We start from the raw sequence: 26,681 nt of genomic DNA, 5'->3' as shown, positions 1-26,681 counted from the left end.
TTCACCTCCTCCCTGCCCCACCCCGCTGCTGCCAGCCTAGGCTTTCCTGAGCCAGCGCTTTATTATGGGCACTATTGAAATTCATGTTGAGCAGCGGAGCGCAGCCGGCAGTGCAGCCGGAGCACGCCAACCGCTAATGCCGCGCGCTGGAGATTGATAGAGGTCTGGAGTTTAATAGAGCACCCCGGCTTCTCTTTTGTCAGCCGCGAATGGGTTCCTCCAAGGTCCAAGCGGGAAATTACTTTTGCAGAGGGGGGGGGGGGGAGAATCATCATAATACCACCAGAAAAGCCAGTCTCTGCCACAGCCAGAAATTCAAACACAAAAGCGCAGAGATAAAGAGCGGAGCAGGGAGCCGGGTTGGGGGACCTCTTCGTGCAGTGGCCGGCGGCTTAGTCGGGGGCTCAGGGAAGGGGTCAGTGGCGGCCAAGGGAGCTCAAAATGGATGCTTCTTACCAGTGTAGTGTAGTGGTTAAGAGCGGTGGTTTGGAGCGGTGGGCTCTGATCTGGAGAACCGGGTTCGGTTCCCCACTCCATGACCGGCGGAGGCTAATCTGGTGAACTGGGTTTGTTTCCCCAATCCTGCACACGAAACCAGCTGGGTGACCTTGGCCTAGTCACAGCTCTCTCAGCCCCACCCACCTCACAGGATATCTGTTGTGGGGAGGGGAGGAGAAGGTGATTGTAAGCCAGTTTGATTCTCCCTTAAGTGGTAGAGAAAGTTGGCATATAAAAACCAACTCTTCTTCTTTTTCTTCTTCTTCTTCTTCTGATCAGAGTCTGCCACTCTTGACCACTAGACCACACTGGCTCTCCACACCACTCTGGCACTTGGAGTTTGGCAACCTTACCCTCTGTACAACTGACCCCCCCCCATCTGATTCACTGCTGCCACCTCAGACTGGCAGCTGATCTCTGGGGTCTCAAGAAGAGAAAGGTCTTTTGCCACCTCTGTTAACTGCAGCCCTTTTAGATGATGTCCAGGGCTGAGCCCGGGGTCTTCTTCGACACATAGAGCCAGTGCTCTATCAGGGCACATGTGACTTCAATAAAATTGTCGCCATCAGCAATGAATCAGCCCAAAGGCCAATGCTGCCCGTGGGAAACATCTCTTAGTGAAGGGAAAGCCCTCAGCTTTTTCAAAAGCCAACTCTCTGGATGGGAGTCAGACGGTTCCTTGTAGCTTCTGTAATCAGGGCCAATTCAAGGAATTTGGTCGCTCCCAAGCAAGGTAAATCTATCCCTCCTGGGACCCGCTCTGCTGCCAATCAGATCCAAGCCAAGATGGCTAGATTTAGGACTGTCCCTTAGGGCTGCCAGCTCTGGGTTGGGAAATACTTGGAGATTTTTGGGGTGGAGCCTGAGGTGGGCGGGGTTTGGGGAGGGGAGGGACTTCAATGCCATAGAGTCCAATTGCCAAAGCGGCCATTTTCTCCAGGGGAACGGATTGGCTGGAGATCAGTTGTAATAGCAGGAGATCTCCAGCTAGTCCCTGGAGGTTGGCAACCTTAAGATCCACTGTAATTCTGAGCAGGGCTGCCAGCTCCGGTTTGGAGATTTTTGGGGTGAAGACTGAGGAGGGTGGGGTTTGGAGAGGGGGAGGGACTTCAATGGGGTTTTATGCCATAGACTTGTATCCAGGACAGGAACCTGTGAAAGACGGTTGTGGAAAGACTTGTTTGTATGCAATAAGCAACATGGAACATAGGTCCATGAAGGGGAACTGAAGAAAGTTTGAAACGGTCATCTTCCTCTTCTACCCTCATCTTCCTCTTTAACCTTGGATCTTCCCGTTGCTGGAGAAGAATACTTACCCATATCTGTTGGGAAAGAAATATTTATTCGCTTATGGGACTGAGCATTGTGATTCACAAGAAAGTGTTTATTTACGACCCCTGTGTGTTGCTGTTGTTGGTGTTATTGTGGTTGTTTAATACAATGTGTGTCTTTTGCAACCTTGATTTATGAATTTATCGGTGTCAGCTTTTGAGTAACTGCTTGTGTACACAGAGGTATTGATTTCATATTACCACCTGGAGGTGGGCAACCCTAATTCTTGGAGAATTCCAGGCCCCAGCTGGAGGATGGCGTTTAGGGTTGCCAGGTCTCTCTTCACCACTGGTGGGAGGATTTTGGGGCGGAGCCTGAGGAGGGCGGGGCTTGGGGAGGGACTTCAATGCCGTAGAGTCCAATTGCCAAAGCGGCCGTTTTCTCCAGGTGAACTGATCTCTATTGGCTGGAGATCAGTTATAATAGCAGGAGATCTCCAGCTAGTATCTGGAGGTTGGCAACCCTAGGGTGGAGCCTGAGGAGGGTGGGGTTTGGAGAGAGGAGGGACTTCAATGCCATAGAGTCCAATTGCCAAAGAAGCCATTTTCTTCAGGGGAACTGATCTCGGTCACCTGGAGATCAGTTATAATCCCAGGAGATCTCCAGCTATAGGGTTGCCAGCTCTGGGTTGGGAAATACCTAGAGATTTGCAGGGTGTGTGTGGACTGGAGCCTGAGGAGGACAGGGTTTGGGGAGGGACTTCAATGCCATAGAGTCCAATGGCCAAAGCGGTCATTTTCTCCAGGTAGGGTTGCTAGGTCCCTCTTTGCCACCGGTGGGAGGTTTTTGGGGCAGAGCCTGAGGAGGGCAGGGCTTGGGGAGGGGGATGGACTTCAATGCCATAGAGTCCAATGGCCAAAGCGGCCATTTTCTCCAGGTGAACTGATCTCTGTCGGCTGGAGATCAGTTGTAATAGCAGGAGATCTCCAGCTAGTATCTGGAGGTTGGCATTCCTATCTCCAGGTGATCTGATCTCCATCAGCTGGAGATCAGTTGTAACAGCAGGAGATCTCCAGCTGTTTCCTGGAGGTTGGCAACCCAACGCTCTGCCAGCTTTACCAGGGAACCGGCCCTGCCAGTCCAGAGGGAGGCCGCGCTCCAACTCTGGAGCTCCAACCTGTCCCTTCAGGCTCTGCTTTGATAGAAGCAGGGGGTGACTTTGACAGGCCTTTCCCTGTCGTGTCCACCTCCCCGGCTGCCTCCTTCCTGATTGGATTTCTTTTGGCTGCCAAAGCGTTTCTCAGCCTTAATCCCACTTTAGCCCCGGGTTCTCTCCGCCTGGCTCTGCTTCCTGGGCTCCGTCTCCCCCTTTTCTGAAGCGAGGAGCTTTCCCCGCCTTGCCTCCTTCAGCCACTGTAAGCCAGATTTAGTCTTTTTAATCTTCCCTTCCCGAGCCGAGTCCCTTTAGTTTCTGTATTTCTCTCAACTCCCCCAGTGTGGATTCCTCCCCCCGTTTTCTTTGAACTCCCTCTGGTCTGTCAGCCGCTTACCAGGTAATGAGCTGGCCAGAAAGTAAACACACACAGCACAATGCACACACACACACACATACACACAGTCTCTCTCTCTGTGTGTGTGATTCTCAGGTGCAATTCAACTGCAGAGCGATGTGGTCTCTCCTGCTCTCCCCATGTGCGCTGGAACGCGATGCTTCCCCGTGTGCCGTTCCTCCAGCACGTCTGCTCGGCCCATCTTCTCGCTGTCAGGCTTACCTCTTGCAAACACAACGTCCTCCCCGCCTTTCCTCACTCCCTTGGCCAGCCTGGCTGGTGAGCTCAGACGCAAGCCGGTCAAAGAAACCCTCCTTGGGGAAGGCTCGGTTTCCAAAAGCAAAACTGCAACTTATGCTGTGGTTTTCACCGATCATCGCCGCTTTGGCTTCGGAAACGCGTTTGCTCCCTCGGATTCTCGGAGGAGGAGGATTTATAGGACAAGTCAAAGGCAAACGTGTAGAGGAATCGGCCTAGTGGCTATTATATCTGATTGGAACCTCCATGTGGAAAGGTTGAAGGAGCTGGGTATGTTTAGCCTGAAGACTGAGAGGTGATATGATAACCATCCTCAAGTATTTGAAGGGCTGTCATATAGAGAAGGGTGCCGAGTTGTTTTCTGTTGCTCCAGAAGGCTGGACCAGAACCAATGGGTTGAAATTAAATCAAAAGAGTTTCCATCTAGACATTAGGGAGAATTTTCTAACAGTTAGAGTGGTACCTTAGTGGAACAGGATTCCTCGGGAGGTGGTGAGCTCTCTTTCCCTGGAGGTTTTTAAGAAGAGGTTAGATGGCCATCTGTCAGCAATGCTGATTCTATGACCTTAAGCAGATGATGGGAGGGAGGGCACCTTGGCCATCTTGGGGTTAAACAGTGAAGTAGCCAAGTTTGCAGATGACACCAAATTATTTAGGGTGGTTAAAACAAAATCGGACTGTGAAGAGCTCCAGAAGGATCTCTGCATACTGGAAGAATGGGCATTAAAATGGCAAATGAGATTCAATGTGAGTAAGTGTAAAGTGATGCGTATTGGGACAAAAAATCCCAACTTCACATATACACTGATGGGATCTGTGCTGGCAGCAACAGACCAGGGATCTTGGGGTGGTAGTGGATAGCTCAATGAAGATGTCAACCCAGTGTGCGGCTGCTGTAAAAAAGGCAAATTCCATGCTGGCCATAATTAGACGAGGAATAGAGACTAAAGCTGCTGATATCATACTGCCCTTGTACAAATCTATGGTGAGACCACACTTGGAATACTGTGTACAGTTCTGGTCACCACCCCTAAAAAAGGATATTACAGAGCTTGAGAAGGTGCAGAAAAGAGCAACCAAAATGATTAGGGGACTAGAGCAACTGTCCTATGGGAAGTGGTTAAGACGCTTAGGGCTGTTTAGCTTGGAAAGAAGGCGACTGAGGGGAGACATGATAGAGGTCTATAAAATTATGCATGGTTTGGAGAGAGTGGACAGGGAGAAGTTTTTCTCCCTCTCCCATAATACTAGAACACGGGGTCATCTGCTAAAGCTGGAGCGTGAGAGATTCAAAACAGATAAAAGGAAGTATTTTTTCACACAACACATAGTTAAATTGTGGAACTTCCTGCCCCAGGATGTGGTGATGGCTGCCAGCTTGGAGGGCTTTAAGAGGGGAGTGGACATATTCATGGAGGAGAGGGGTATTCATGGCTATTAGTTAGAATGGATACTAGTCATGCTGCATACCTATTCTCTCTAGTATCAGAGGAGCATGCCTATTATTTTGGGTGCGGTGGAACACAAGCAGGATGGTGCTGCTGCACTCGTCTTGTTTGTGGGCTTCCTAGAGGCCCCTGGTTGGCCACTGTGTGAAGTTCAGACTGCTGGACTTGATGGGCCTTGGTCTGATCCAGCAGGACCTTTCTTATGTTCTTATGTTCTTATCTTCTGGGCATGGAATGGGGGTCACTGGGGGGTGGGTGGGGGGAGCGAGTTGTGAATTTCCTGCATTGTGCAGTGGGTTGGACAAGACAACCCTGGTGGTCCCTTACAACTCTATGATTCCATGCTGGGGAGAGTCTGGAGGAGTTGTTGCCTCCATGCCCCATTTTAGGGGCTCCTCAACAGCTTCTAGCTGACCACAGTTGGTGACCAGAATGTAGTTCTGGATGGAATTTGTCCTATTCCAGCCTTGACATACAGAATGAACAATCACAAGAAGAGCCACGCTGGATCAGGCCAAGGGCCCATCAGGTCCAGCATACGGTTCATGCACTTCCTGACCAGCTGCCTCTAGGAAACCCACAAGCAGAACGACTGCAACAGCACCCGCCTGTCTCTGCTTCCCTGTGAGTGTTTTCTGGGTGCTGTTTTAGCGAGAATCCGGAAAACACGGCAAAATGTGTGGAAATGTGCGGGGAGAGTGAGGCGACCTCTGATGGTGGGGAAAGGCATGCATAATCAAAAGTAAGCCCCAAAGCAGTCGGCGGGGGTGACCGCAGGAAAACGTCCCTGCATAAATGGCCATAAAGAGGCATACTGCCTCTGGTACACACATGCGCACACATAAAGCTGCCTTATACTGAAGCTGGGTACCCGAGGTTGGGTGAGAGGAAGATTTATATAAGTCTATGTAGAAATATTACAAATATAATTTATTAGAAGCTCTATGCAAAATTTAAAATTCTTTAAAAGCATTAAAATAGCACAATACAAACAGTTTAAAACCCAAACTGCTTCACCAGGTTGATATCTGCACACAAAATATACGAGAGACTTATACTAACCAGTACTACAACAACCACCCAACATACCAATTGTTTGAATAATTGAGAATAAACTTTACAACATATTCACTTACCTGGTTGGGTTTTAAACTGTTTGTATTTGCATTTGTTTACATCATTGTATTTCTATATATGTGTGCAGACTTAAGAAAAGGTTTTAACTAACCACTGATGAAGGCCCTAGAGGCCGAAACGCGTTTGGGTTTGTGGTTATAGATATCAACCTAAGTTTTGCCATTGTGCTATTTTAATGCTTTTAAATAATTTTTAATTTTGCATAGCGCTTCTAATAAATTATATTTGTAATATTTCTACATAGACTTATATAAATCTTCCTCTCACCCAACCTCGGGTACCCAGCTTTTTTTTTTAGGTTGGGTTTCATTCCCCTTTTTTTTCTTCCACCGCTGCCTTATACTGAATCAGATCCAGGGTCCATCGAAGTCAGTATTGTCTACTCAGACGGGTAGCGGCTCTCCAGGGTCTTGGGCAGAGGTCTTTCACATCATCTACTTGCCTAGTCCCTTTAACTGGAGGTGACGGGGATTGAACCTGGGACCTTCTGCATGCCAAGCAGAGGCTCTACCACTGAGCCACAGCTCCTCTCCGAACTGGTACTGGAGAGAGGAGGTAATCCATCATAACTAGCAGTAATTGATAGCTCCGCCCTCCATGAATTTTGTCCATTCCCCCTTTAAAAGTCTTTCAAGAGATGGGAAACAGCGGAAATTTTCGATATTTTGCATGGTTTGAGATGCCGTTGGGATTGCCAAGTCTCAGAATGGCAGGTTGAAGTCACAGAGGGATCAGCTAGCAGGCCTACTTCTTCTTCTGCTGACCAGATGAGCGTCGGCAGGCATCGGAAAGAATTACCGGGTGTTTGCCCGCCATTAGTGGGCAACTGGTAAGCCTATCTTCCCCCACCTCAATTTTGGTCCTGGTGCTCCACCTAGCAGCAGAAGGAGCTGTGGTCGGGTTGCCAGGTCCCCCCTCAGCTCTGGTGGGAGGTTTTTGGGGCGGAGCTGAGGCAGGGATCGCATGTGCGTGGCTGTGCCGACGCGATTGCGTCAGTGCACGCACACAATCCCCACTTCCAAGTTGGGCAATCTAAGCAACCTGGCAACCCTAAGCTGTGGGGGCTGGGTTGGGAGGTCTCCCACTATAGTGGGAGGACTGGCCACCCTACCTGATACCTCTTTCTCAACCCCAACTTCCCGAAATCCTATATACTGGAATGGTAAGGGAGTAGTTTCCTTAGCATGTGAGTCTATGATAGACAGAGCTTAATCATCCCCCCCAGGGGGGTAGCTCCCAGTGGTAATTAAATCCTGCATCTTCAATCTCCTTATCACCACTGGTGGAAAAACTGTAAATAATTCTGCCGAGAGGGTTTTTTCCACCCACGGCTGACGAGGCAAACAATTTCCCATTTGTGCTAATCCATCCCTTATTCCGCTGACGGCTCAGCCATGTGTGAGTGAGAGAAGGGATGGGTCTCTGCTCAACACATAAACATGTTTGCAGGTTGAGTGCAAACATAAGAAGTTGCCTTTTGCCAAGGGACCGGTGGTTAGGGTTGCCAACTTCCAGGTGGCGGCTGGAGATCTCCTGGGATTGCAGCTGATTTCCAGGCAACACAGATCAGCTCCCCTAGAGAAAACAGCCCCTTTGGAAGGTGGGCTGTATGGCAGTACACCCCATTGAAATCCCTCCCCTTCCCAAACTACACCCTCCTCAGGTTCCATCCCCCCCCCCCCAAATCTCTAAGTATTTCCCAATCCGGAGCTGGCAACCACCCTACCAGTGGTCCTTTGAGTTCCATGTTGTCGGCTCTGGCAGGCGGCGGCTCTCCAGCGGAGAAAGGTCTTTCTCCACACCTGCTAATGGAGATCCCTTAACTGGCAGTGACAGGGATCGAACCTGCAACTTTCTGCTTGCCAAGCAGTTGCTCTGCCACTGAGCCACAAGTAGGGTTGCCAACCTCCAGGTACTAGCTGGAGGTCTCCTGCTATTACAACTGACCTCCAGCTGATAGAGATCAGTTCCCCTGGAGAAAATAGCCACTTTGGCAATTGGACTCAATGGCATTGATGTCCCTCCCCTCCCCAAACCCCTCCCTCCTCAGGCAAATGAAGAGGGACCTGGCAATCCTAGCCACAACCCCTTCCCACAATAAAGCTGTCTTGTGAAGCCTGGATCGGTGGCCCATCTCATCCAGAACTCATCCCAAAGCTCCCCAGCAGGGAAAAGTCTTTTGCAAAACCATTCTCGAGTCTCCCTGAGAAAGGTGGACTATAAATGACACAAACAAAGAAACAAACCTGTTACCTGAAGGTCGAACTCCATGATAAGCTGGGAGTTCTGCGTACGGAATGATCAGCATTGTTTAAACTCACTGGTGGTGGTGAAAAGGGCTGTCAAATCGCAGCCGATTTCTGGTGACCCTGACGGCGAGAGATGTTGAGAAGTGGTTTGCCATTGCCTACCATGCTGGAGAGCCAGCATGGAGTAGTGGTTAAGAGCAGTGATTTGGAGCAGTGGACTCCAATCTGGAGAACCGGGTTTGATTCCCCACTCCTCCACATGAGTGGCAGACTCTAATCTGGTGAATTTGATTTGTTTTTCCACTCCTCCACCTGATGCCAGCTGGGTGACCGTGGGCTAGTCACAGCGCTCTTAGAGCTCTCTCAGCCCCATCTTCTTCTTCTTCTTCTTCTTCTTCTTCTTCTTCTTCTTCTTCTTCTTCTTCTTCTTCTCCTCTTCCTCCTCCTCCTCCTCCTCCTCCTCCTCTGTGTAGCAACTGGACATCCTTTGTGGTCTCCCATCCAAGGACGAACCAGGGCTGACCCTTAGGGTTGCCAACCTCCAGGTCCTAGCTGGAGATCTCCCAGTATTACAACTGATTTCCAGCCGATAGAAGTCAGTTCCCCTGGAGAAAATGGGCATTTTGGCAATTGAAGTCCGTCCCTTCAATGCCATCGAGTCCAATGGCCACAGCAACCATTTTCTCCAGGAGAACTGATCTCTAATGGCTGGAGGTCAGTTGTAATAGCAGGAAGTCTCCTGCTAGTTCCTGGAGGTTGGCAACCCTTTCTCTCCATTTTTTGCATTGCTCCATTCACCTTTTGTTGCTGTTGCAACTTGCCACTTGGTTCTCTTCCCACCCCTGTCTAAATTTGGCTTGGTAGTCCCTTGAAGGCAGGGACCTTGGTTTTCCTGATGGTCCCATAGATCTAGTCCCTCTTGCCTTCATTACTAGGTGGTTCCTGGAGATCCCCCACTATTACAACTGATCTCCAGGCAACAGAGATCAGTTTACCAGGAGAAAAATGGTCACTTTGGCAATTGGACTCTATGACATTGAAGTCCCTCCCACTCCAAGCCTGCCCTCCATAGGCTCCACCCCTAAACCTCAAGGTATTTCCCAACCTGGAGCTGGCAACCCTATTCATTACAATCTTGTCTCTATTGATAGTAGCCAAAACCCACCAGCTGCTGTGGGCTAGGGTTGCCAACCTCCAGGCAGGACCTGGAGATCTCCCAGAATTACAACTGATTTCCAGACTAGAGAGATCAGTGCCCCTGGAAAAAATGGCTGCTTTGGAGGGTAGTCTCTATTGCAACATACCCCACAGAGATCCTTCCCCTCTCCAAACCCCAGTCTCCCCAAATGTTCAGGAATTTCCCAGCCCAAAGTTGGCAACCCTAGTTGTAGGTCCACCTCCCCTTACCTCATGTCAAGGATGCCTCTGCTGTCATATGCCCTGATGCATCCTTTCAAAACTGAGTCTTCCTGCCCTAATAGGGTTGCCATCCTCCAGGTGGTGGCTGGAGATCTCCCGCTATTACAACTGGTCTCCAGGTGACAGAGATCAGTTCACCTGGCGAAAAACAGTTGCTTTGGCCCTTGGGCTCTATGGCACTGATGTCCCTCCATTCCCCAAACCCAGCCCTCCTCAGGCTCCACCCCCAAAATATCCAGGTATTTCCCAACCTGGAGCTGGCAACCCTACGTTTTAACCCGCCCTCAGGAAAGCAGAAAGAAGCCAACCGGGTAACATGTATAATCCAGATATATTTATAGATTTATCTTCTGAGATTAGCACAGGATATTAAGAAAGGTTATAAAGTAACATTGACAAGTTGTAATCCACCCCACACCCCTGAAGTCTATGTACAAACAAGAACACAGCACAACAATCCAAGGCCGCCGTCGTCTCTTATTTCCACTGTCCCCCCAAAAGAAGGTTTTGTGTTTGTGTGTGTGTTTCCTCTTCTCATTTTTTAGCTCAGTACAAATATGGCTTTCGTGTAAATCGCGGGAGAGCCCAACTCCGACCAGGAAGCATCAAGAGCCCGTTCCAAGCAGGGGTACCAGCTGCCCTGGGTAGGGGACAGATTGGTTTCAAGCCAGCCCTGTTGGGCATAACCTCTGTACCCCCTCCCCTAATTTCTTGGAGAAGATCCAAATGAGAGACATAAATAAGTTAGCGGACTGTGTGTTTGGTGCCTTTTGTTTTTCGCTGGCTCTGAATATTATTCTGGGGACCAGTGTTTTTCCTCCTGAACACTAGAAACATCATCCAGGCAGAAATGTATTTCTATCAGCCCATTCTGACTCTGTCTAGTGTGGCCAAGAAACAGTCGTCAGGATCGGCAGATTCCTCTTACTGGGTTCATTGTAGTCAGGAGAAAGTTTGGCTTCCACCTATGAAGGTTTTTTTTTTAAATCCTCCACATCCTAATCTCTCCCCAGATTTTGGAGCTCTGAACGATCTAGGGTGGTTTCTGAAGTGGAAACGATGCCTTCGGAATCCTCCACCGTTCCATTTATATAGCCACAATGTGCCGTGCATGTGCATTTAGCTGCAGCTTTCTGTCCCTTCCAATAGTTTGTACCTTTTCTCCCCCTCTATGGTGCCAATGTGCAACCGCAGTATGGCAAAGCTTCCTCGATGTCTTTGTACATGCAGTTGTATCAAAAAAGATTTTGTGTGCACGCAAGCGTGGTGTTTTATCAATGCGCAGGAGTGCCCCTGGGCACTGGTGAACACAACACAAGAAGACTCTCAAAGCCATCATACATATAAGGGCACCACGGTTGCATCTTGATTGAGTTTTATCAATGTGCAAATGCGCACCTGTAACGCATGCAAAGGAAAAGAAGGATCTCAGAGCTGTGGCAAATGATCCACCATCCAGTTCCAGAGCTGATTTGAGCAATGCTCCTAGTTCAACTGGAATTAAAGAGGAGTCGAATGCAGAGCATGGGGGAAAATCCCAAACAAAGAAGGAACAGAATGTCGTGGAACTGTTGATTCTCCCATCCCGATGATCCAAAAATAACCCTTCCACATTATTCCTGGTGAGTAAATGCATACAGGCCTGTGCACATGTGCATGCACCCCAGAGTTCAAAGAGTCAAATGGCATTCTCTAATTCCATGTCAATCAAGAAGCATTTTGGAAAGGACAGGATTCAAACCAGGGAATCATGGCAGGAGGACTGAACATGCAACATGGAATCAAGTGGCCCTTTTTTGGGGAGGGTGGGGGAGCTTTCTTCCACAAGGCAGTGCCTTCCGGGGACCAAATGCAACACATGGGCAGAAGCACCACGGCAGAAGGTCGACACCACCACTTCCGTGCTCTGGGATTCCCAGAGATGCCTGATCGGCCAGAATGCTGGATTTTGGGTCTGATCCAACATGGGACAACTTTTGTGTCCTCAGCTCTTCTGCTTTCCCCCCAATATCACACCAGCCCCATTGCTTAAATAAAAAAAAGTCAAAAATTGAGCAACACACACACACAAATAAATACGCACCCAAAATTGTGACCTTGCGAGCGAAATCCTGAGACCTCAACCCCAAGTGATGGTGGGCGCAGGTCCAAGCCCTGGTCACCAACACCATTTTAGAAAAATGTGCAGTTCCTTAAAATTGCTTTGAGGCCCCGATTCAGATCAGGCGCTTGGCATGGCGGCCCCAGGACCTCTTGTTTTCCTCTGTGCCTTTTCTGGTTCAGAAAGAGCCCCCCCCCCACAATGGCAGTTTCAGAAGAAGAAGAAGAAGAAGAAGAAGAAGAAGAAGAAGAAGAAGAAGAAGAAGAAGAAGAGGAGTTGGTTTTTATATGCTGACTTTCTCTACCACTGAAGGAAGAATCAAACCGGTTTACAATCACCTTCCCTTCCCCTCCCCACAACAAACACCCTGTGAGGTAGGTGGGGCTGAGAGAGCTCTAAGAGACCTGTGACTAGCCCAAGGTCACCCATCTGGCCTCGTGTGTAGGAGTGGGGAAACAAATCCAGTTCACCAGATCAGAGTTCACCTCTCCAACCCACTGTTCTTAACCACTATACCACGCTGGCATTGGGGGGGGGGGAGAAGCACTCTTGGGGGCCCTGAGCCATGCACCCGATCAGGACCAGGGCCTCATGGCAATTTTTAAAGAACAAAAGCTTCTAAACCGGAGTCAGCAGCCATGGGATGGACCCGTGCCAACCGTTGCTTGTAGTTCGGCCCTGACTTCTGACTTCAAGAGTTGGGTTTCCGCCATTTGCCTTCTGCTGCTCCAGCCTGTTTTGGGACGTGCCCTAATCCCTGTGTTGTGAAAGCTTTTCTCTCTAACCATCCAGGCATGAAACGTTGCAAGGCCTCACAATGGGCGTTAAGCAAACACCACCAAGCGACCGGACGAAAACAGTGAGAACCGGCAGGCAATTTCCCCGAGCTAAGCATTCTTTGTCTTCTTCCTGCGGCTGCATCGCAGGGTCAGTCCTGCTGTGCGGCCAGGGCCATCCCCCATAGAGCCTCACTCCACTGGAGTTTCACCAGCTCCGATTCCCCTCGCCCTCCGTTTCGACGACTCCGACGCTCAATCTGAGCATCTGCCCGGCTGAGAAATCCCCATTCTGCCATGATGCTCGCCGTCGGACCTTTGGCCGCTTTCTTCCAACCCTGCCTACCTCACAGGGTTGTTGTGGAGGCGAGGAGAACCCTGCATGCCTCCCTGAGCTCTTTGGAGGAAGGAGGGGAGGACGACGGAGAGAGAGTTCATCCTCCGCAATGTTTTGCACGTGCAAATCAATGCAATATCATGCCCTTGAACATACATGAACACATGAAGCTGCCTTATACTGTGTCAGACCCTTGGTCCATCACAGTCAGTATTGTCTACTCAGACCAGCAGCGGCTCTCCAGGGTCTCAGGCTGAGGTCTTTCACATCACCTACTTGCCTAGTCCCTTTTAACTGGAGAGGCCGGTGATTGAACCTGGAACCTTCTGCATGCCAAGAATACTCTACCACTGAGCCACGGCCCCTCCCAAATGCCCTTGCACAAACACTCTTGGGAGACTGGTGCGAATTGCACATTCTCACACACACCCCAACCACACGCCACCAATGATGGCTGTTTTTAAACTCCAGAAGCTTTATGAGCAGATTGAATCTGGCAACAGATTCCAATCATACTAGTTAGAGAACAGCTGTAACTCAAGTGCATTCAGCAGGATTTACTAGCTGGACAGGTGGTCATGGGAGGGATGGAAGGAATCATCCGTATGAATAGTGTTGTTCATGCATATTCATATACACACATGCGCAGTAGATAGACCTTCTTCCAGCCCAAGAGACTTAGCTTCAAGAGACCCACTGGATTTGAAAGCGAGGCCTTTCATCTTTTGGGATCAGCCTGTGGTCTGAATGAATCTCCCTGATTCCTCCCACCCAATTTCTTTCTAATGGAAGCACCGGTGGAAAGGAGCAGATCACCTGTGCAGGCCTTAGGGTTGCCAGGTCCCTCTTTGCCACCAGCGGGAGGTTTTTGGGGCAGAGCCTTAGGAGGGTGGGGTTCGGGGAGGGGAGGGACTTCAATGCCACAGAGTCCAATGGCCAAAGCGGCCATTTTCTCCAGGGGAACTGATCTCTATCAGCTGGAGATCAGTTGTAATAGGAGATCTCCAGCTAGTACCTGGAGGTCGGCAATCCTAGCAGGCTTCCAAGCTCCCAGTAAAGCAAAAATGGCTGAATCTGAAGATTCCTGATTGCGTGAAGCATCAGAGAAGAATCAGGCTTGCCACCCTCCAGGTGGGATCTGGAGATCTCCTGGAATGACAACTGATCTCCGGAAAACAGGAATCAGTTCCTGTGGAATGTGTGGCATTATATCCCGCTGAGGTCCCTCCCCCCTCCAAACCCCACCCTCCCCAAGCTCCACCCCCAAACCCCCAGGAATTTCCCAGCCCAGATCTGGCACCCCTAGTGGGGCATGCAACCACGGAGAGCGGTGGCGGAGGAACATGCCGTCAAGTCACAGCTGACGTACGGCTACACCGTGGGGTTTTCAAAGCAAGAGACCTTCAGAGGTGGTTTGCCCTTGCCTGCCTCCGCCTGGGCTGCGAGAGTTCGGAGAGAACTGTGACTGGCCCAAGGTCACCCAGCAAGCTCCACGCGGAGGGGTGGGGGATCGAACCCCGTTCTCCAGATTAGAGCCCACCGCTCTCAACCGCCACACCACGCTGGCTCTCCAACCATGGAGACACACAGTGTCAAACTGGTTTCCCCCGCTGACTTCCACCGTCCTAATCTGGAGACCCGCGTGACTAGCTCTGGAGGCGCTAAACCCGAAAGCTTCGGACTTCTGTTGTTCAAAGCCCAGAGATGCAGAGGAAGATTGGGAGGCTGAGCAAAACATCTGAGGAATCTCTAGGCGGAGAGAAGGACTACGCAACCTATCGTGAGCTGCTGTTTCCTGCAGAAAGGGCAGGAGAAAATTATGAGGATGACTGATAGATCGGCCGGAATCAATGCTAGTTGTCATAAGACCAGCAAAAATTGCTTTTGTGACTGTGTGTGTGCGTGTGTGTTTCAGACATGCTTAGTCTATTTGTTTAATGATTAGTCAAGGAAGGGGAGGGGAGAATGGTTTAAATGTCATAAAAAATTACTATAGTTAAGGGTTCGGGGCAGTGGTGGTTATGGGAGAGAAGAATGTGCTGTCTACAGAAGGAGATCAGATTTGCAACCGGTGTAAAATTATAGCTCTTTTCACATATATATTCAGGAAACTCAAATGCTGTTTACACATTTTTAGGGGGGAAAAAGGACTTTTTTTGTGTGCCTTTGTAACCCCAAACAGAGAAATGACCCAGACTTTGCCTATATTATGAAAACTGTGCTCTTTTTTTTGTGTGGTTTCTTATTAGTAATTTTAGACAGGTATGTGTTTATTTTCCCCCTTTGATATGGCATGTGTTAGAAATGCAGAGTGTATTTTTCAAATCTATCTTCTACACCAAAATGTCCCAGTGTAAGTAGAAAACCAGTCCAATGTAGGGTTGCCAAAGGTCCAGGTGGGGCCTGGAGATTTCTTGGAATTACAACTGATCTCCAGATAACAGAGATCTTTTCCCCTGGAGAAAATGGTTGCTTTGGAGGGTGGACTCTGTGGCATTATAACCCACAGAGATTCCTCCCCTCCCCAAACCCCACGTTCCCCTGGCTAGGGTTGCCAACCTCCAGGTGGTGGCTGGAGATCTCCCACTATTACAACTGATTGCCAGGCAACAGAGATCAGTTCCCTTGGAGAAAATGGCCACTTTGTCCATTGGACTCTCTGGCATTGAAGTCCCTCCCCTCTCCAAACCCCGCCCTCCTCAGGCCCCACCCCCAAAATCTCCAGGCATTTCCCAACCCTGGAAGTGGCAACCTTACATAACTGGCTGGTTTGGCATCTCTCTCTCCCCGATGTGCTACATTTTTACTTGCAAGGAGTCCATCACACTGGGAGCAATAAAAAATGGCATTCGCCACCGGCAAGTTTAAGAAGCACAGGTTTCTTTACCCCCTTTGTATTCTACCACTTCTTTCGGCTGCATGGGTAGACTAGGCCATTTTTGGTGCAGCTGACTTTATTTGCAGATGTACCTTTTCTGATCTTTTCCACAGACTACTTTATTGGTCATTTATGCATGGCTGTTTCACCCACCGTCCCCCCTCCGACGACTTCAGGGTCTTTGTGTGGATTATGCATGCTGTTTCTGACCATCAGAGGTCGCCTCGACAGCCCCGTGTCTCCCCACGTTTTGCTCGCGTTTTCAGGGACCTGTTTTATCTTGAATTTGAAAATGCGAGCAAAACACGGGGAAATACAGGGGGAGGGGGAGGCTACCTCTGATGGTCAGAAACGGCATGCATAATCCACACAAAGACCCTGAAGTCGTCGGAGGGGGGAAGGCGAGTGAAACAGCCATGCGAAAAAGCCCATTTTGTTACAAGCTGCTTTTGAATTCCCTGGCTTTCAGAATTCTCATGTGGCTTGATAGTCCAAAGAGCCGGTAGGCCAAAGATAGGGTTGTCAGGTCCCTCTTTGCCACCGGCAGAAGGTTTTTGGAGCAAAGCCTGAGGAGGGCAGGGTTCGGGGAGGGGCTTCAATGCCATAGAGTCCAATTGCCTAGAATCGGTTGCACATGTTGTTTTGCACTGCCCCCTTTATCAGAGAATCCACCTTAAGTTCATCAACCAGTTGTTCGCTGGTAGGGAGTGGGCACCCAGTTGAGCGCGAGGTAACCTGTCTTATGCCTACGCAGGGTCTAGGGGGCGAGGGGGGTAGGTGCCCCAGGCAGCAGGCAGAGAGGTAGGGTTGCCACCTCTGGGTTGGGAAATACCTGGAGATTTTGGGGGGCGGAGCCTGAGGAGGGCGAGGCTTGGGGAGGGGAGGGACTTCAATGCCACAATTGCCAAAGCTGCCATTTTCTACAGGTGAACTGATATCTATTGGCTGGAGATCGGTGGTAACAGCAGGAGAGCTCCAGTTAGTACCTTGAGGTTGGCAACCCTAGCCAAAGTCCTGATGGGTAGAGAGAGTTACACACCTCTTTGTATTATGGCTGTGATGTTGAAGGGATAGGGTTGCTGACCTCCAGGTGAAGTCTGGAGTTCTCCTGTCATTACAGCTAGGGTTGCCAACTTCCTGGTGGTAGCTGGAGACCTCCTGGTATTACAACAGATCTCCCGGTGATAGAGAGATCAGTTCACCTTGAGAAAATGGCCACTTTGGAAGGTGGACTCTGTGGTATTATACTCCACTTGAAGACCCTCCCCTCCCCAAACTCTGCCCTCCTCAGGCTCCACCCCCAAATCTCCAGGTATTTCCCAACCTGGAGCTGGCAACCCTAATGACAACTGATCTTCAGACCACAGAATAGGGTTACCAAGTACCACTAGGAGGGGGTTTGGAGGACTTCCAAGGAGCAAAGAAAGGCCTCGGCTGGTAGAAGAAGTTGGTTTTTATATGCCGACTTTCTCTGCCACTTAAGGGTGAATCAAACCGGCTTACAATCCCCTTCCCGTCCCCACAACAGACACCCTGTGAGGTAGGTGGGGCTGAGCAAGTGTGACTAGCCCAAGGTCACCCAGCTGGCTTCGTGTGTAGGAGTGGGGAAACCAACTTGGTTCACCAGATTAGCCTCCGCCGCCCATGTGGAGGAGTGGGGAATCTAACCCGGTTCTGCAGATCAGACTCCACCGCTCCAAACCACCGCTCTTAACCGCTGGCTCTCACGCCGGTGATGCGGCAATGTCACTTTTGGTATGCGCCAGGAGCGATGTCATTGTGTTGTCTGTGACGTGGGGAGACTCGGCTATTTGGGCCAAAAAATGACCTTGACAGTATAAGGCGGCCGCACGTGTTTCTTGTCGATTGCTAAAGTGAGACGGAATATTGGGCTTTAAGTGTTATCAGACAGCATGCTGGGAATTGGACACAATGATAGATGGAGAGATGGGGAGATAGATGTATTTGTCTGATATTACAAGCATCATCACAGAGTGACACAGATCCCCGGCATTCGGTGAATATTCAGAGAATATCCGTTGAACATTTGACACACAAATCCACTAAGAAGAATTTGCGAAGGGAAGCAAACTCACTTCGTTGCCCGCAGAACGTATCCTGTCATTCGGAAAAACTGATGTCCACGTGGTCTTGGGAAGTTATGATGAGACGACAGGCCGAAAAACGCCACGGAATCAAATCTCTCCACGCTCCGCTAATAAAACGGTCAATAAATCTTTGTGGGACGGCAATTTAACAGCTTGTCTCTCAGGAACCATCTCATCTCTGCGTTTGAATGATATATCAAAACCGGAGATGGTATCGGTCTCAGCGTCTGGCAGAGACGAGGCATCCGATAGGGCCTGGCTTGCATTGAAATAAACTCACTAATAAGCGAAAACTCTGGACGAGGCCCCTTCTCGTACCTCCCATGGCGACAGCAGGAGAAATCCAACAGCCTGCCCCTCCCCTCCACTTTCAAGATACCATAGAATCATAGAGTTGGAAGGGACCACCAGGGTCATCTAGTCCAACCCCTGCACAATGCAGGAAACTCACAACTACCTCCCCCCTACACCCCCAGTGACCCCCACTCCATGTCCAGAAGATGCCCAAGATGCCCTCCCTGTCCCTCCATGTCTGAACAGTGATTAGAATCCACCTTCCCCCATTCGCCAATGCTAATACTAGAGTTTTCCCTTTAAATCTGCTACGGTGATTGAAAAAAGGGAAATCTTGGGGTGGGGATTTGGGGAAGAAGGGTCGGGTTCGGTCCCTTCCCTGTCCCAGGAACGACATATCGCATGTTAGAAATCACCATGTTTCGAGTTGACACGACAACCATTTTTAGCAAATATCTGGCCAGATTTTGTTGCTTTTTTAAAAAAAGCTTCCCCCCCAATGTTTTTTTTTAAAAAGAAGCCAAAGAAGAGTTGGTTTTTATATGCCGACTTTCTCTACCACTTAAGGGAGACTCAAACCGGCTTACAAGTACCTTCCCTTCCCTTCCCCACAACAGACACCCTGTGAGGTAGGTGGGGCTGAGAGAGCTCTAACAGAGCTGTGACTAGCCCAAGGTCACCCAGCTGGCTTCGTGTGTAGGAGTGGGGAAACAAATCCAGTTCACCAGATTAGCCTCCGCCGCTCATGTGGAGGGGGTGGGAATCAAAGCCGGTTCTCCAGATCAGACTCCGCCGCTCCAGACTCCAAGAAGGGTAGGGTTTGGTTCCTTCCCTGTCCCAGGAACGACATATCACATGTTTGAAATAACCATGTTTCTAGTTGACGTGACAACCGTTTTTAGCAAATATCTGGCCAGATTTTTTTTTTAAAGAAAAGCTTTCCCATCCCAATGTTTTTTTTTTTAAGAAGCCGAAGACACCTGTGTTGAGAAGTAGCTTTAGATTGCACAATCAGTCTCCACTTTTGTTAACATTTTTTTTTTGTTGCAAACAGCCTTTTTCCGCCCACCACAATGCGCCGTCCTTGACAACCCCCTCTGGTCACCAAGCTGGCCAGGAAAGGTTAAGTGGTTCAATGGCCCTCAAGCCAAGTACCCTTGTGGGCAAGCAGTCGAATCCTCAAGACTTAATCTCAATGACTCCATCTTACCTGGTGCCTGGAAACGCCAACTGGTGGCGGCCGGATAACTCACCGAGGGAAAAAGATCGGGGTTAAAACGCGAGTTACGCATGTCAGTTTGGAGGAGAGGTGTCCAATCCCCACACTGCGTTTCACACCAGGTTAAAAAACGCTAAAGGTTCTGTTAACATGCGAATCGGCGGGGGAAGAGGAATAATTGTTTCGTGCCGGAAGAGACAACAAGGGTTTTGAAATTGTCAGGAAGCCCGCTGAGCTGACAACATCACCTCTAATGAGTACAACGCGCCAGCTTCCTCACATGTGCGCATGCGGACAGACGCGGAGCTTTCCATTTTGGCGGCTCTCTCTCCTGCGCATACGCAAGGGCACCCCCCCGAAAGTCTTGCACTCGAAGGCTCAGTCCTTGGCAGACACTAGACACGAGTCGTCCCGACCCAGTTTTCAGCCCAAATAAATAAATTGTGAGATAAATGGTGGTGGTGGTGGGAATCGATCCAGTCCTCTTCTGAGGACTCGGGATGGCTAACAGCAACGGAAGATTGTCTTGTCTACTCTTGTCTACTCCTGGCGAGTGGTCACTGATGGAGCCTCCATGTACTGATGCACTGTATCTCTGTATTGATGCCAAGCCTCTGGTCCTCAGAAGGAAACTGTGTCTCAAGGTGGAACATCCATTCCCACGTCTTGTGGCAGTGAGTTCTATCAGCTAAGGATGCATTGTACAAATAAGTACTTTTTTTCTGTTCTAACTGCAGTTTCATAGGGTGAGCCCCCGCAGGGTTGCCAGGTCCTACCTGGCCTCCAGCGGGAGCCTCATCCATGCGGCCATGAGGTGCAGCTTACCTCGGAAGTGCCATGCGCGCATGGGACGTTCTAGCAATGCCCCTATGAAAACTCTATGGAAACCCTAGAGTGTTGGGGGAGATTGCTAGAGTGTTGCTGGCACTTCAGGAGTAACCTAGAAGTGCCGGCGGTGCGGTGCGTGTGCAGTGTGAGCAGATCGCCGCCACCCTCCCAGCTGGCCTACTTCTGCCTGCCGCCCAGCAGATGAGTGGTGGGAAGCCCGGTGAGTTGGCGGGCAACTGCCTGCCCTCACTGGGCAATTGGGAACCCTACCCCCCCAATTTCTAGTATAAGGGGTGAAGGAGAAAAAGCTCTCTCTCTCTCCCCCCACACACTTTCCCTACACTGTGCGTAATTCATGAAAAGAGCTCGATTTCTGAATGCACATGCACGCTCTCTCTCTCTTGGGGCTCTTTCACACATGCCGAATAATGCACTTTCACCCCACTTTCAATGCATTTTAATCATCGTTTGCAAGTGGATTTTGCTGTTCCACACAGTAAAATCCAGCTGCAAAGTGGATTGAAAGTGCATTATTCGGTATGTGCGAAAGTGCCCTTGCTCTCTCCCAGGGCCGGTTCCAGATTTTTGAGGCCCTCGGGCCCTCTTGTCTCCTCTGCCTACTACCAGGCCCCTCTCTCGTGCCTCCTTCCTACCCACTGACCGACGTGCCCGGGCATGCTTCCTCTACCCTGCCATCACCCCTTGCACTCGCAGATGCCTGCAGGGGAGGTCTATGGCCAGTGGCAGTTGGCCCTGCCAGAAGCCCTGGGCTCTGGCAGCTGCCCTACCTCGGGGTATGCTTAGGGTTGCCAACCTCCAGCTGGTGGCTGGAGATCTCCTGCTATTACAACTGCTCTCCAGCTGATAGAGATCCGTTCCCCTGGAGGAAATGGACACTGGCAATTGGACTCTATGGCATTGAAATCCCTCCCCTCTCCAAACTCCGCCCCCTCAGGCTCCATCCCCAAAATCTCCAGGCATTTCCCAACCCAGAGCTGGCAACCCTAGGTATGCTGAAGAAGAAGAGTTGGTTCTCAAAGCGGCTCACTATCCCCTTCCCTTCTTCTCCCCGCAACAGACACCTTGTGAGGTAGGTGGGGCTGAGAGAGTTCGGACAGAAGTGTGACTAGCCCAAGGTCACCCAGCAGGCTTCATGTGGAGGAGCGGGGAGACAAACCCGGTTCACCAGATTAGAGTCCGCTGCTCTTAACCATTATGTTAACACCAACCCTTCTCTCTCACACACTCCTTAGCTAAGACAATTGCCAGGCTTAAGCTTGGCTCTGTCTTGGCTCCGCAATGAGGAGGGGGTTGGTCTGCACATGCTCAGCGTCCCTCTTTTCCAGCCAAAGAAGAAGCACGTGTGGCTCCCCTCCCCCATCTTATTAGAAATCTGGGTGAACTGCTGTAGAACATTTGTGCATCAGTTCTGGCACGCTACATTTTTGCTGTGTGTTGAGGCAAAATATATGCAAGCCCCAAAAGGAAGTTAAGGAAGTCTTTTAGGAACTTCACTTTATGTTAAGGCAATGTTCATCCCGCTCAAAGGCTTATCTTTGTTTCTGAGTCTGGATCCCCCAAAGCAAACGTAATGGTGAGAATACCTCCCACGGCGCTGTTTTCATCTGACTGTAAAACCTGTCAGGTTTTTATCCCTTGTTGAGAAAAGCCCGAGATGGCAGGAGTTGTGTCTTTAAAAAACCAAACTACAGAGCAAGAACAGCCTAATGGGCCTGTCCTTTTAAAAAATTCAAAACAAATCTTATGATTTCGGACAACACCGTCTACCCTTATGAGATTCAGGGTCAGTTCACACAGCTATTCCTCGGCATGGCTGGGGTGTTTGTTTTGCCTTTGGGGATCCCACTGTGGTGGCGGCAGTGAATTGTTTATTTGAATTGTTTGCTGCGAGCACAGGTTGCACACATGCCCCCCCCCCCAATATGGTATGAAAAGTTGCCACTTCTGATTATAGTTTCAAAGGGTAGCTGTGTTGGTCTGCAGTAGAACAGGCAGATTCGAGTCTAGCAGCACCTTAGAGAACATCGAGATTTTCGAGGTATGAACATTCGAGAATCAAGGGACCTATGGCTCTCGAACGTTCATATCCCGAAAATCTCATTGGCTTCTACGATGCAACTGGACTCGAATCTAGCTGCACTTTTAATTCTGAAACTTTGTTGGATCTAGGCAGGGTCAACAGTTTGGCCTGCTTGGATTCTTTGATAGGGTGTGGAATCGGTGCGTTGGCCACATTCCTGGTCAGTGAAGGGTAGGGTTTTGTTTTGTTTTTTACTCGGGATCCCTCCCCCAGGCTGAAAACCCTGCTTGTTTTGGAGGAGGGCGCCATTCTCAACAGCCCAGAACCCACCCAAGGGAGGCTCCATCTGGCGCCCCACCCCGTTAGGCCTCGATCCGCCTCTAGCCCAAGGAAGACACAGGTGGGTAGAAACCCTTTTGCATTGGGATGCGGTGGTTCCAAACTGGGAGGAATCCTGGAGAATGGGGCCTCTCCTCAGCTTTCCCCCTTAAGCACCTGGGACCCCCATCCTCATAGTGGGGAAGCTCCAGGGCTTCTGGGATGGCACCAACACAAGCCTCTTTTTTTGCCATGGGTTTGGGTAGGGACCGGAACCAGGAGCTGGCACCCCTTGGTACACTTACGCACAACAACATTCTCCTCTCAAACAAAGAGACTCAACTGGGTCAACAAAACTGTCTCCAAGGATTAAATCAGCCAGGTCTCACTGTTGCTTCAGCCCCCCGTTAACTGATTTGAAGCAGTCCAAGACAAGAAACGCCACTAAAGGAAGGCTCCAGGGAGTGGCTCAGTTGGGTATTAAAACATTCACAGCCCCCATTCTCTTGAGGGGCACCGAAGAAGATCATGGGGAGCATCAAGGGATTTTCAGTTTTACATACCCCACGTCTTCCAGGTTAAAGGGACCCACCAAGGAAGCTGCACCCAAAATCTTGAAGCCACCTTATTACTACCCTGATTTGGGCTTGCTGTTCCAGAAACAGCCTCCCCTCACTGAAAGCCAACCTATCTCATCTGGTTCTAAAATTGTAGGCTGACCCGATGGCTACCTGGTTTCCCCTCTCTCCCTAATTCTCCATCTACGGTGAGACAAATTTAACAATTTCCAATTTGGACAGAAGGGAGCTGGGGTCTCGTCAACTGGATGTGTCCCTCCCACTTCTATCATGCAAGCTGATTTGATCCTTGTTTCAAAACCCAAAATCAGAACGACTCCAAAGGAAAGCAGAGGTTACACCAATCAAATCCTCTAATCCCCCACACCGCCCTCCCCTAGCAAGACATTCCAAACAAAACGGGAACGAGAACAGAGATTGAAAAAGAAAAAAAGAAGTCAAAAACAGAGCACGCCATTCAAAAGAAAAACAACCTCCAAAAGGAGCCGGAAGGAAGGAAGGATGGAAGGAAGGAAAGGAAAGGAAAGGAAAGAAGGAAGGTTTCACTCACTCTCCAGTTCTGTTTGTATAGTGCGAGTATGGCAGCCGCAGATATGCAGGTACAAGCAAGCGGGAACAGGGGTTTTTTGAGGGGTTCTCAATGTTCAGGTTTTTTGTTTCATTTAGTAACAATGTTTTATACAAGTTCAAAGAAGCGCTGTGAGCCAAGCCGATCTCTCTTTCTCTTTCTCTTTCGCTGTCCGCCGCCACTCTTGGGCCCCACCACAGTCCCTCTGTCTGTCCATCCGTCCTTCCTGGGCACGAGAGAAATTCCATTGGCATACTGGTTGGGTGGGTTCCATTGTCGTTCAGTTGAGGTTCGGGTCCCGATTTGCCACTTGCCCCCCCTGCTGCCCTGCCGCACACCCCACCCTCCCCACTTAGATGAAATACTCCTTCTTATCGTCACCGCCGGTTTGACCTCCCTCCGCATTGATGATGGCCGTATCGGCATCGGGGGCGTCGTCCGAACCTTTGGCTTCATGGGTCAGGTAGGTGCCTGGTGTTCGGGAATGCAGGAGGAAGGGAATGACAAGGTATCACTAAGTCTGTTGAAAAACTGGAAAATAGGATTTCTGCAAAATGCAATAATCACCGTCATGACTGTTAAAGATCCATCAAGTTTGATGGGTAGGAAAGATGGGGAGATACAGGTGTTGGAAATTCCTCTCCCTCCTTCAATCCATCATTAAATCCACTGGTTTGGGAAGAGGTAATCCAAACCATATCCCTATTCCCTGATTTAAGTTCTCTCACATACTTCAGTGTTCCTGCTATTGGGAATCAAGCTCTGCTGAAAGCAGAGAAGCATGTTATGAAAAATCTCTTGAACACATGGATCTTGATCCATCTAGTTTGAAATAATCTATTCTGACTGGCAGCCGCTCCTCAAGTCCTCAGGATAAGCAATTAAATGTATTGACTAAGGAGAATAGACATATTGTAGGAGGGGCTGTGGCTCAGTGGTAGAGCATCTGCTTGGCATGCAGAAGGTCCCAGGTTCAATCCCTGGCATCTCCAGTTAAAGGGACTAGGCAGGTAGGTGATGTGAAAGATCTCAGCCTGAGACCCTGGAGAGCTGCTGCCAGTCTGAGTAGGCAGTACTGACCTGGAGAGACTAAGGGTCTGACTCAGTAGAAGGCAGCTTCATGCGTTTATGTGCAGTCTAGACTAACATATTAGCTATAAATGTTTAGGTGTTTATATTTTATGCCTTACAAGGGAAAAAAATTCTGATAGGTAAAAAGCTTACATTACTAGATCCAGAAACCATAAACATGCAGTGTTATTTACTCTCTAATGATGCTGAGAGATTTAACATAAATTACTAGTACTATATAACAATAATTAAACAATGTAATCCAAATAGCTTGGATGAAGGTGTCAGCATGGAATTAGATAGCTTTCGCTTTGCTAGAGACATGTTAGCTCCTAAGATTTAAGGATGAGTTTTTTAGATTGATGTAAGACGGTATAAAACGACTCACACCCGATCCAAATTGTAATCGATGGAGATCTCGTTGCAAGTATTGTATGTTGCGTGTGTTGTTCTATGTTGTTTGGAAAATAAAAATCTAATCAAAAATAAAAGGATGGGAAACATTTCTCCCAACATTTTCTATGAAGATTCTTTAACCAAAGCTGTCAGGAATTGAACCTGGGCCCTGCTGCATATAAAACATGTGCTCTTTTTCTAGTGATAGTTTGAGAAGATTTTACAAATGGGATAAAGTATGGCCTTTTATGCATGGCTGTTTCCCTCGGGGTCACCCCTCCGACGACTTCGGGCCTTTGTTGTGATTCTGCGTGCCGTTTCCGACCGTCAGAGGTCGCCTCGCGCTCCCCCGGCGTTTCCCCGCGTTTTGCCCGCATTTTCAAAGTTGAGATAAAACAGATCCCTGGAAACGCAGGGGAATCGCAGGGGGAGAGCGAGGCAACCTCTGACGGTTGGAAACGGTATGCAGAATCACAACAAAGGCCAGAAGTCATCGGAGGGGTAACCCCGAGGGAAACAGCCGTGCATAAAAGGCTTTTATTTGCCTTCACTTCCTCACTGGGTTTTGTCACATCATGACTCTAACTGAATGTGACTGGCTAGATGGGCCTAAGGTGTCCTCATGTCAGCTGCATGATCCCTGTGGCTGAATCTCCTAGCATTTAATAAACATTAAAAGGTATGCTGCCAACTCAGCTGGCATCCCAGAAAAGGGCGAGATACATTGGGGAGAGGGATTTGATGAAAATCCCAAGCCCCTAGAAGCTGCTTTTTTGTAAGACCCATGAGGTTTGGTTAGGGCTGCCGGGTCATTCGGATTGGTGGGCAATCCATCCGCTGGCTCAGGAGCGGGGATTACCGTATTTTTCGCTCCATATGACACACTTTTTTCCTCCTCAAAAGTGAGGGGAAATGTCTGTGCGTCTTATGGAGTGAATGCCGGCTGGGACCGTGCATGTCGGGACGGTGCGAGCCGGCGTTCCCTGCCCCAACGGCCAGCTGGTAGGCGGGCGGGGCGCACAGAGCCAACTGGGCGCATGGGCGTCCGGACGTTCCCCGCCCCGACAGCCAGCTGGGAGGCGGGCAGGGCGCACAGAGCCAGCCAGGCGCGTGCGTGTCCGGACGGCGCGAGCCGGCGTTCCCCGCCTCGACGGCCCGCTGGGAGGCGGGCGGGGCAACACAGAGCCGGCTGGGCACATGCGCCGGCTCGCGCCATCCCGATGCGCATGCGCCCAGCCGGCTCTGTGTCGGGACGGCGCGAGCCGGCGTTTCTCATCCCGACGGCCAGCTGGGAGGCGGGCGGGGCGGCACAGAGCCGGCTGGGCACGTGCGCCGGC

The 26,681-nt window shown here is 49.9% G+C and overlaps 1 protein-coding gene across 1 annotated transcript in view; it reads right to left on the bottom strand.

The window, feature by feature from the left end:
- Positions 1-24,103: 24,103 nt before the first annotated feature.
- Positions 24,104-26,681, bottom strand: part of CADM3 (cell adhesion molecule 3) — a 195,147-nt gene continuing 192,569 nt past the window's right edge. The window contains exon 9 of the mRNA XM_056853255.1: positions 24,104-24,348. Within this exon, the coding sequence (XP_056709233.1) occupies positions 24,230-24,348 (119 nt within the window). The 3' untranslated portion in view covers positions 24,104-24,229. The remainder of the gene's footprint in view (positions 24,349-26,681) is intronic.

Source organism: Euleptes europaea, chromosome 7 (assembly GCF_029931775.1).
Source record: "Euleptes europaea isolate rEulEur1 chromosome 7, rEulEur1.hap1, whole genome shotgun sequence".
In the NCBI taxonomy this organism is placed as follows: domain Eukaryota; kingdom Metazoa; phylum Chordata; class Lepidosauria; order Squamata; family Sphaerodactylidae; genus Euleptes; species Euleptes europaea.
This window is presented reverse-complemented; position numbering and strand designations above follow the sequence as displayed.